This window comes from Centruroides sculpturatus, unplaced genomic scaffold (assembly GCF_000671375.1).
Source record: "Centruroides sculpturatus isolate CEXI.00-Female unplaced genomic scaffold, Cexi_2.0 scaffold1296, whole genome shotgun sequence".
Lineage (NCBI taxonomy): Eukaryota > Metazoa > Arthropoda > Arachnida > Scorpiones > Buthidae > Centruroides > Centruroides sculpturatus.
Window position 1 is genome coordinate 195,006 of NW_019392613.1, and position 11,689 is coordinate 206,694.

Below are 11,689 nucleotides of genomic sequence, written 5' to 3' on the forward strand. Positions count from 1 at the left end.
TACTTAAAAGGGAAAAAAACATTTTTAAAAGGAAATTCTACGAACATATCGAAATTATTAAAACTAAAGAAACACACAGAATGAACTTAAATACTGGTACTGTCATAAATGACATCTGGCAGCCTTTCCTAAGATGCAAAGCCCATTAAAGTTGTCCTACCATCCTCCCACCTTAACCCCCACTGTGCAATTCCCACCAACCTCTGTATATGTTACAAGGATCCCTCACTTCTTTGTAACATCTTCCATCAGACCTGTCCTCTACACATCTCTTCTGTATTTGTCACATCCTACAGGTATTCCGTTAATTTTTCATAATTTACACCTTTTTAATATACACTTTTTTAGTTTTGTGCATACCACTTTTTATTTTAACACACATTATACTATCCTCAGGTGCATGTATATTGATCTGATAGCACTATTTGCTCATTCCTCCTCCCGTGTTTAAATATGTGTATATATATCTTATGTGTAATACCAGCTTAATGGTCACTATCTCAGGTAATTGTATTTTATCATATAAATCACTGTACGCGTATACTAATTTTTTAAATGAATTCTGTAAATTTTGATACCTGTAACCAATTTGATAATTATGTAATAATAATAGGACTGAAGAGGGGCATTAAGCCCGAAATGCATATCCGTCCAAGTCAATAAAGCAACCTTTTTCCTCTTAAAGTGTTCCTGTATGATACGTTCTCAACAGCAACATTGTGCTAACCAAACACATATAATAGAGAACAACAAGCAACCTTGATTCTAGCATATTTGTGTTTTTCGGAATTCGAAAGTTTTGAATGGTAGGCGAATTTAATTATTTGTAAAATATAAATCGTGTAGTTGTGGGTTCACCGGTGCACGAATTCCGTTCCAGATACTTAGGGGTACGTATTAATCTGCGCGATGTTCACGTTTTTTAAAATTTGGTCTCGACAGACGTAAGTTAATTCGAGATGGCGATGCGTGAAATACCGACCCCATCGGTGCTTATAATATGGAATTCGTCTATCTTTTGTAAAAGTATGTGGTAAAAATAGATACCTAACACTAGGAGCATTATATTTGCGATTTTTGTAAATGATTAGCTTCTTCTTTGAACATTTCTTTATTATTATTATTAAATCATTTTTGCGATAAAATATATAATTTTGTAATTATTTAACATTCTCTGCACTTTCCTATTTGTTTTTGGATACATTAAAGCATTTTTTGAAAACGTACAGTAAGGTTCCGTATTACCACCCGGTTTTTCCTAAGCCTACTTTCTGACTTTTTGTACGGAAGCCTTCAAAAACCATACTTATAGTTACGCTAGCAAAAAAATCTAATTAGGAACATTTAGTTTAATAGTTAGTTAGTTACCGGTACCTTACAAAAACTGTGGGTGTAGTTATGATACCTTGTTTACAACTCACTATAATGAAAATGGGGTTCCATAGTACCACCTTCTCCTCTAATATCTCGGTTTTCGTCGGCGTGCCCGAGTGACCTGGCTGCTAATTTTTCCAAAACAAAGGTAGACCCACGCGTTTTCCTGCTCAATGTGGCGTCTCTAGCCAAACGATCCCATCGCTTTTCTTTCCTTTTTGCTCCATCGCGGGACCAAAGAAAGTTTCCAAAGCCAGCGGCCCTTCGAAGAAGCCGGGAACACGATAGAGTTGAAGAAATTTGATGATCGTTGAAAAATACGAGCTTCGTTAAGATTGCTGAAATCGGCCGCTTTTTTATCCATTTTATATTAATTTCTTGTTTTTAGTATTAAACACTAAATTTATTCTATATAAAATGGTATATATTTTGGAGTTGTCTAGAACGAATTAATTGGATTTACATTGATTCGTGTGGAAATAATTGCTTCGGTTTTCGTCGGTTGTTTACGGACGGATTATCGACGAAAACCGAGTTACCGCCGTATTTACTTTGAATATACCGCAATGTCCGAGTAGAGCAAAGTTGGAAAAGCACTCGCGTCGAAGGACGACGGCAATTTGATTCCAATCCCGGACGTTTATCTGTGGCGACATTCTTAATTGATTAAAGTTCTCTTGTAAAGTCTTTTCTTGTGTGTATATGTATGTATAGTATAGTATATATTTAACACTATTGAGCTTCAATTCGAAAAAGCTGTAGACCTATGAATTCCCACTGTCTTCCCTTTTCTATCTGTTCTTTCTTAATCTCGAGAAAGGAGTTAGATAGATGTAGTGTTACCACCCGTCCGGGTGAACTATTACTTTTGTCCGGGAATTTCGTAGAAATTGTGAAATTACGATGAAACAAAGTTCTTGCAAATATTTTACAAATTTACACTATTTTAACGGCGAAAAAACTCACATTCACTGAAACTCATCCGCAATTCCGCCATGTTAGTCTATTCACGCCGACGTGTGGCGCGCAGCAACCTGTCGACCTTTTTTTCTATGAACGATCGTACACGTCTCAAATAGAACTAAATTGTCTGTACACTAACTGATTTGCATGAACGTTATTCTTCGCATTGTAAAATGACATTGCGCATGCGTCAGGAACTTCTGTTCGAACAAACCTGACCTCCCGTCCGGGTCAGCGATTTTGAAAAGGTGGCAACACTAGATAGATTAATGTCGAGAACAGATGTAGAAAGCTTAGAGGCAGGAGGCCCGGATTAACTATATAGGAACTTCCGGTTTAAAACGGAAGTAACGTAACTTCGATTCAAAATTTCCCCAGAAAGAAGTTAGAAAAATGACCGGCATGACTCTATTGTTAAAGGAAAAGTATGATGTACAGGGGCAAGACACTATTAATTCAAGGTGGAGAGCATATATTTTAAATTATCAATAAATAAATTAAAAATATGATCTCCAGATGCAAATTAAAAATTGCATCTGGACATTGTGACTGTGTCACAATAAATAATTGTTCGTGTCATGTATTTTCTTTTGGAAACATGGTAATACTTAATATTATGGGATTCTTTCCTCCAGACTCCGCAGACTGGCAGCTAATGGTTCTCAAAACATTATTTTAAATAGCACTGCTCTAAAATGGACACGAAACATTTGTATATGTGATATGCTTTGAGGCATCATTTCATTTTTATTGTTACTGTTTTACTATAATGTTAAGCGTACCATAGAATTTGTTGTTAATTTTGTCCTTTTTGAATATAGAATCTTAATAAGTTAAGTTAAAAGTTACTGTTAAAAAGAAACTGATAAGTTAATAGAAGTAGTTAATAAGTTAAAAGAAACTGATGCAAGTTGAAAGAAATCTTAAGAGTATTTTGGTTACTCATCCTGTCTTATACTCGAAAGAGATGAATTTCCAGAATATTTAAAAGATATGTGCGTATGGCTTTTATTAAATACTAGTAAAAAACAAAAATTATTTGTACTGTGCTGGAAAAAGTTTAAGATCATTGGAATATCCTAGTTTCCCATTAATTAGAATTTTCTTTTAATATATTAACGTGTTTACAGAAATTAGAAAAGGCCTGAATGAAATTAAGAATGGGTTCACATTAAAGCTTGTTCAAAAAAAAAACTGAAATCAGTACTACTGTATAATCTGATTTGCATATAGCTGTAGCATTTATCTAATTCTTTATGACAATGGGGTGTGGAAAATCCTTGACAGAGTTTGGAAAAAGATAATTACCTTCAAGACTGTGATCATTTAGAGCATACTGTTCTGCCTACCAAAGTATCTAGATCTTGTAGATAGTTAAAAAATAAACTTTCTGTGAGACCAAAAAAAATTCCAAAAGAGATGAGAAGGGCATTTTAAGAATGCTTTAAGAATGGAAGCAACAATTGCTTCCTCAAGAAAAATTACAAGTGCAATCCAGCTTCCTGTTCTGTTCAATTAAAAATGTTTTACAGAGATTAGAGAATCACAAGATGTCAAAGCCCAAACTGTCCACAAATGTATTTACCACCTGCTGTGCAGTATGTTGGACATTCTTATTTATGACAACACATAGCCTTTAGTGATGAAAGAAAATTAATTTGGAAGGACTAGGATATATCCAACACTATTGGCTTTAAGACAGGACCTTCAGCTTTTAGCAATGCACACACAGGGAGGTAAATTGGTAGTGATTTTGGCTCTTATTTGTCAGTCATGTATTACCATTTTTCCAAAGCAATTAAATGCAGAATATCAAGTTCTACTAGGAAAATATCATCTTCCTCTGTAATGAGGTGATGGACAAAAACCTCCTTTTCTGGCAAGATAATGTGCCCTTGTACATTCAGAATTTTCTACAATAGCCTGACTTGCAGAGAATAATATTAATATTCTTCAATGGCCAATTTATAGCCTGACCTAAACTCCAAAGATTCTCTATAGGAAGACACAGTGATATATGCTAATGACCAGCAAAATATTTCTGACAAACTGCAATAGTAATCTCCTGGAAGCAAATCAGCTCTGACAGACTAAATTCACTAATTGTGTCAATACCAAATCAACTTATTCAAACTAATAGGGGCAAACAGAACATTAGATTGTAATTTTAGTTTTATTTGAGATTACAAGAAAACAATATAACAAATTATTCTGATCCTAAGCTTTTTCCAATGGAATATTCATTTTGAAAATTCTTCAAATTAGGAATTTGTTACTTTTTATTTATAATGTTTTATTTGCCAGTAGTAAATAATCAATTTAAAAGAAAGTGCATTGTTTTATCACCTTAAATATACTAGGAACAACAAACCTTCTTGTTACAAACTATTTTTTCCTCTTTTACAATTAGGTTCAAGTTAAAACTCTGTATATGTACTAAATGTAACAAAATTTTCAAATAAAACACTTGTATCATAATTGGTTTTCTAGGTATAATATTAACATCTGTCATTCTCCTCACAAGTGACAGTCTTTGTTAATATTTTAAAAAATTGAAAACAAGTTATTCTGTGTAGAAGACTGACACATTAAGAAGTTGACAAAGAACAAAGAAGTGATGGGATAATTTTCCAAAACACAATTATAAAAAAAAGAGAGGTTAACTCTATGTCCCTCCAAAACACTTCTTTGAGTTGATCAGCTGGATTATTTTTTTTGTTGTGAGTTGAATATGTCCATTTGGTAACTCTGAACTGTGTATTTTTTGTTTGTGTTTAATAAATGTAGATTAGAAGAAACTTTTATGTTGCTTGACCTATAAATCCTCTTAGTACAGCTTCACCAAAGGGATGATTTTAAGAATTATTTTTTTTTTGTAATACTACCATATTAAATAGGTATCCACTAGGGTTCCTCTTGCCATTTTATAGTAAGTCTAGTTGCTGTTTCAGCATCAAACTAAAAATCTCAATGTACTGTTTACCAATACATATATTTATTATTCCATTTGTTGTTACAAAATGCATTTCGGCTGTAAATCTCTTTCTTTATACGTAACAAATAAAGCAAACAAAACAAGAGTTACATAAATCTTCCATAGAAACATTATAATGTCAAACTTTTATCAGATTTTCTTCATTAAACCAGTTTTAAATGATTTAGCTGTCGATAAACAACAATGCTTTTTATCTTTTCATGTGTATTTTTATTTTATAAATGACACTTCCTACATTCAATGTATTTTCTTTATTAATATTAGAAATACAAATAATATATTGTAATTTATTTCTGTAACTAGGTACTAAATTTANACTTTATTCGGGCGTCGAGTCTTACTGCCAAATCTGTTTCCGGTATTCTTACGCCACAACTTTCAAAAGTTTCCTTTACTTTTTCCACCCGATTTCACCAGTTTTTCACGGGATGGCGTAAAAGCAATTAATCTCGCATTTTTACAAGATGTTTTTATTTAAACAAGTTTTATATCGAGTCTTTCGGGCGACTCGGATTACGCGGCCCGTCTAACGCGGATCACTTTTCGAATATTAATAGTAGACCGGTATTAATTAGTAGCGGTCGACCGTCCTGTCTTTCGGGAGATCGACGACTACTTTCGCTCGAATTACTTCCACCCCTTTCCGCAACGGACCGGCATTACGGTGGTATTCGAATAGGAAAAGTACTGTATGTACTGTACGTAATACGAGGTTACCGGCCGGCACAAAATATGTTTTAAGCGGTTTTCCAAGTGCCGAGTTTAAATATTTGAGGGATTAGCGGATTACCGTTCGATATTCGGTGCCGTTGTTTTTTGCCCGAGCAACGCCGCTAGTGTTGGTTATTTCGAAAAGTTTTAGAAAATTACGCGAAACCGCCATCTACCTCGTTAATTATAATTAATAGACGTTCGGTTACGGTATTAGCGCCGTCCGGTTAACCGCGTAAAATCTGTAAGCCCACCGAATTAACGGGTATCGTACTTTCCGTCGTTCGATAACGAATCGCCGGTTATCGGCACTCGCCCGTTTACGTAGAATAACTGTCGGCCGACCTTAAACGCTTTGGCAACGTCGAGCGCGATAATCGAATCTCGGCCACGAGTATTTCACCGAAAATAGGCCAGTTTTCACCGGGACCGTTTACCCACCGCGCGTCATATAGAGTCGGCGTGTTTTTCGTAAAGGCCAAGGAATCGATTCCTGACGAATTTGCCGGAAAATTTATAAACAAGATATTAATACGAAAAAGTATCGTCGAGATAAGATAGGAGGGATGACGTCGGAACTATAATTGTCGTTGTAATCGTTTAATCGATAATCTGTCCCGTTTACGGGCGCTTATCTACATCGAGATCTTTTCTTCTCGTCACGCGGCGTATTGTTTTAATTAACTACAATTTAAAGACGAATGTTTACCATTATCGCCGTATTTTAATAAAAATTAAATTTCCGCTTCCTCCTCGTCTCTGGCACGGCTTACCGTGGTGGCCGGTAGACTTCCGGACTTATAACGGGGGCGTAAACGTTCTCGAATGCGGACGACATTCGATTATTATTCCGATACACTACGATAGAAAAGGTCAAGAACGACGCATCGTTGGATAATGGAAACGAAAGCGATACAAATAATTTTCCAAATATTTCTAACCTACAGGCGTCTCTGGTGTTTTTACGCAAAGGGCGCGTTAAAGAAATTCGACGGCGCAATCCATTACAGCAAAATACCTTTCTTCCTTTCGTTTTTTTCCGTTTATCGGCATTATACTAGCGCCGTGCCAACGATACCGTATCGAATCCTTTGTTTGCGCTTTTAAAATCGGATAAGGGCGTTTATCGTTATCGCCGGATACTCCAAAAATCACTTTATAAATAACACCGATAGAGAGAAATCTCGCTCCGATCAAAACACAATACCGTATTTACCTTTTTTCCCCATTCAAATCTTAATTCGTTCCTCGACCTCTCTCCTATTTTTCCCTTGCCGAATAAATCCGTTCTTTCCAATTTTTCCGTATTTCCTCTCCGCGGGTGGTAAGAGGACTTCTTTTTACCGGTCGGTACCGCTCCGAATATTTTTCGATATTTAAGTATTTTCGACGGTACAAAATATAGCGGACTTCCATTCTCTGTTTTTCGGTAGGAATGGTGGCGCCGTAATGTTTCTAAGCTGTAGGGGTAGGCGAAGAAATGTTTGCCGGTAGAGAAACAGTTTACGTAAAACGATGGATGGAAAAATTTGGAAAATATCGATAAATAAATATACAGTCTTTTCCGAGGAGGACGCCGTTCCAAAATTCGAAATACAATTTTACATTTTACGGTAATTTTCTTTTTTTGCAGGGTTCTACTTGGACGTTGCAAGCCACCAAGCTGGATACGTCGATGGTGAGTGTCCGGCGGGGGCCGCCAAAGAACGGCCGACCCTCTTCCGCGGGTAATTTCCACCCGGAAAGTCGGTCGGCCGCAGTTTTTCCAGAGAAGAACCGATTGGTCCGTTTCCCGGGATTAAAACGCCTTTGGTGGCTTCCGCCCGACCAGTCGTCGTCCGGTTATCGTTCGATCCGACGTTAACCGGACGAAAAACCTTCGTCCGGTTAACGTCGGCTGGGAGAACCGCAATTTCGGCGCGGTCACCCGTGGATCGCTCTTATGGGGTCGACCGCGTCTCCGTTCCCCGTATCCCGATTAAAGGGAAATGTGGATAGAGAAGGGAAAGCGGCGGGCTGGGCTCCCGTAAACTAACGGAAGGATCGCCGGCAGGGAGGATACCGGCTGAATCCCGACCAACTGCAAGCGGTTAATCCACTGCTGATCGTCCTCTTCGTCCCGCTGTTCGAGTCGGCGGTGTATCCCCTGCTGGACAGGTGCGGTTGGCCCACCAGGTAATCTTCTGCCTTTCGCCGGGTAACCTCGGTCCTTAAGTCTCTTCTCACCGATTTTTTAACTCTGGCACAGACCTCTGCAGAGAATGACGGTCGGAGGTTTGCTGACGGCGCTTTCTTTCGTCCTGGCCGGATTTCTTCAGTTGTCCGTGGAGGTAATCGCTCGTCTGGTCTCGGCGGTAAGACGGACCGCCGGAAACGGGAATTAAGCTTAGTTCGCACCGAGCGCGATTTGCTGGCCAAAGCGAAAAACGCGTCGGACGCCAGGTCGTTTCCGGCATATTTTACCATTTCGTCACCAATCGTACACTCGTTAGTTGTCGCGCGGTTCTCGTTCTTTTCCAGATGGCTACAGAAACTTTCTCGCGCGATAGAGTAAATGTTGTAATTACGGTTTATCAATAAATCTTATTCTTTTTTACGTATCTTTCTCAATAAATAAACGAATCTAACCGGTTAACGACGGAATATCGGAAGCGGCCACTTTGTTTTTCCAGACGACGTTTTCTTTGGTTCGCTCTTTACAATTCGCCATAGCTTTTCGCTTTCGCTGGGTGTGATCTGACTATTAGCGCTGGTTTTTCGCGGCGCGGGGATTACGGACCGGACTAATTGCACTTTTCTTCTTTCAGAGTAACGTCTCCTCCCTTCCTCGGGGTTACGCGGGTCTGCGGATAATCGACGCTCTTCCCTGCGGCTCCGGCCCGCAACTTCCGTCGGACTGCCGACCCGGCACTTATTTCCTATCCGACCACGCTCTCTTTGTCTTCCGGTCCCGCCCCGTTTTCCACCAGGCGAGTCTCGGACGTTGTTCCCGCTCGAAGACCGATAAATGCGCGTTGGGCCAGGAGGACTTCTTACCCAAAAACGCCAGGCCGGCTATGTGGCGGTCTCCTCCTCGGCCCTATGTCGTTTCCTCTGGCTTTCCCGGCAGTTACGTACGCCCCACCGGAGCGCCGGACGTTTCGCCTTCCGTCCGTCTCCGCCTTTTGAGGCCTCCCCGAAAAAAATCGTCCGGCCGTTACGAAATTTTGCTTAAAAAGTAACTTTTATATTATTTTCGAGTCATAGTATTGGCGTATAGGCCAAGCACTACGACTCGAAAATAGTAAGTGTTGGTTATAATATTTCTGATGGTAAACTTTTATATTATTAAACTTAACGAATAAATTGTGTGACGCCATCTATTACCAGATTTTATTATAAAACTTTATATCGGTAATTATTACAAAACGACAAAAAGCTTTTTCGATAAGCAATTATTAATGCTAATAACCGGTAAAATCTCGGTTAAGTCCCACCCCGTCACCTTTAACTGCATCCGAATATTAAACGAAACAGACGCCGGAAAGTGGTTATTTCCAAAAAAAAACGGGAGGGTCGAATTTGACACCGTTTGCCTACTTTCCCTTCTCGCGTAACGGCCGGGAAAATAAAAGTTTTTTCCTAACAAAATCTAACGGAGGCCAAGAAACAATTTTATTAGTTACGATTAATAATATAAAAGTTTTTGTTAAATAAAATTTCGTAACGGCTGGTTGTCCAGGATTTTCAAGTTTTTGAACCGGGGCCCGCCGTTGCGCTTATAAGTTGGAGGAGTCGCAACTTGTTTGATCGGCCGGTAGCCGGTAACTTTTGTTTCGGATTTTGCCATTAATTATTTTTTCGTCAAATTCCTTTCCCGTTTCCCGTAGAAAGTCCTCCTTTCCGGGCCCTTTTAAACGCGGTACTTTAAATTTTCCAAAACCCCAATTTTTATTCCAATTAATAAAGCGTTTATTTCGCCAAGATGGAGGAAGACTTTGAGAATCCTAAGACGGGGGAGGCTCGAATCGGAATATTTTCTCCTCCGGAGAATTCTACTTTTCGTTTTGTAAATCCTCCCGGCGGTCCGGCCAGTACGTATCTCCATTTGGAATCCGGAGAGTAAGTAGGCAAACGTAATTTCGTTTAATACTTTAGTTTTGGTCCCACGAGTTTTTAACGCCTCCGTTTTAAGATACGGGGTGTACGTGTTCTACCGTGGCCGTGTCGAAAATAGCACCTTTGTTTTCGAGAGCGGAGTAAATTACGACCTAATCGTCGACCGGGATGGAAAATTGGTAAGGATTGGTTTTTCCGGTACGGACGACCTCCGGAGGAGAAATCGAATGTCTGATCGTTTTATTAGGTCTGGAAGAGTGGACGAAACGTCCCGCCCGCCTCTCCTTCCGTCCTGTGGCAGATACCGCAATACTTCCTCATCACCGCCGGAGAAATTATGTACTCTATCACCGGACTGGCTTTTTCTTACGCTCAGGTAAGTTCTTTCTCCCGCTTTGCCGGTAGAATTTCCTTACGTAATTACCCAACTCTTCCATTTGACAGGCACCCGAAAGCTTGAAATCGTTCATCCAGGCTTCCTGGTTTCTGACTACGGCTTTCGGAAACCTGATAGTTCTCGTTATTGCCGAGATAAGAATATTCGAAAAACAGGTATGTTCGATCCGGGATCTAAATTATATTTCCACGTTTCCCGAAAAATTGTAATATTAACAGAATACGATATAGGGATCTTCTCCCTATATCGTATTCTGTTTATATCGTATATGGTATTATGGAACCCCTCCATTTCGAACCGATAATAAAGGCGAACCGTAGCGGATTGTGGCCGAACCGCGCTAGGCAGACATTTGTAGCCAGGGGAAAACCCGTTTCGCTTCGGTTAAACGGTTGTCCTTAGTGAATTAGCATATTTGTGTTTGGTTAGCACAATGTTGCTGTTGAGAACGTATCATACAGGAACACTTTAAGAGGAAAAAGGTTGCTTTATTGACTTGGACGGATATGCATTTCGGGCTTAATGCCCCTCTTCAGTCCTATTATTATTACATAATTATCAAATTGGTTACAGGTATCAAAATTTACAGAATTCATTTAAAAAATTAGTATACGCGTACAGTGATTTATATGATAAAATACAATTACCTGAGATAGTGACCATTAAGCTGGTATTACACATAAGATATATATACACATATTTAAACACGGGAGGAGGAATGAGCAAATAGTGCTATCAGATCAATATACATGCACCTGAGGATAGTATAATGTGTGTTAAAATAAAAAGTGGTATGCACAAAACTAAAAAAGTGTATATTAAAAAGGTGTAAATTATGAAAAATTAACGGAATACCTGTAGGATGTGACAAATACAGAAGAGATGTGTAGAGGACAGGTCTGATGGAAGATGTTACAAAGAAGTGAGGGATCCTTGTAACATATACAGAGGTTGGTGGGAATTGCACAGTGGGGGTTAAGGTGGGAGGATGGTAGGACAACTTTAATGGGCTTTGCATCTTAGGAAAGGCTGCCAGATGTCATTTATGACAGTACCAGTATTTAAGTTCATTCTGTGTGTTTCTTTAGTTTTAATAATTTCGATATGTTCGTAGAATTTCCTTTTAAAAATGTTTTTTTCCCTTTTAAGTA

At 38.8% G+C, this 11,689-nt stretch overlaps 1 protein-coding gene across 6 annotated transcripts in view; it reads left to right on the forward strand.

Annotated features, from left to right (window-relative positions):
• The window catches only part of LOC111617699 (solute carrier family 15 member 1-like), a 44,654-nt gene that overhangs the window by 11,339 nt on the left and 21,626 nt on the right, over positions 1 to 11,689 (forward strand). For 2 of the 6 annotated variants that reach the window (XM_023358986.1, XM_023358989.1), the window contains 8 exons: positions 7,677 to 7,721; positions 8,097 to 8,218; positions 8,292 to 8,373; positions 8,851 to 9,012; positions 10,008 to 10,144; positions 10,218 to 10,320; positions 10,389 to 10,517; positions 10,586 to 10,693. In XM_023358986.1, the coding sequence (XP_023214754.1) occupies positions 7,677 to 7,721; positions 8,097 to 8,218; positions 8,292 to 8,373; positions 8,851 to 9,012; positions 10,008 to 10,144; positions 10,218 to 10,320; positions 10,389 to 10,517; positions 10,586 to 10,693 (888 nt within the window). The remainder of the gene's footprint in view (positions 1 to 7,676; positions 7,722 to 8,096; positions 8,219 to 8,291; positions 8,374 to 8,850; positions 9,013 to 10,007; positions 10,145 to 10,217; positions 10,321 to 10,388; positions 10,518 to 10,585; positions 10,694 to 11,689) is intronic. The other 4 variants (XM_023358987.1, XM_023358988.1, XM_023358991.1 and 1 more) reach the window with 4 other exon arrangements.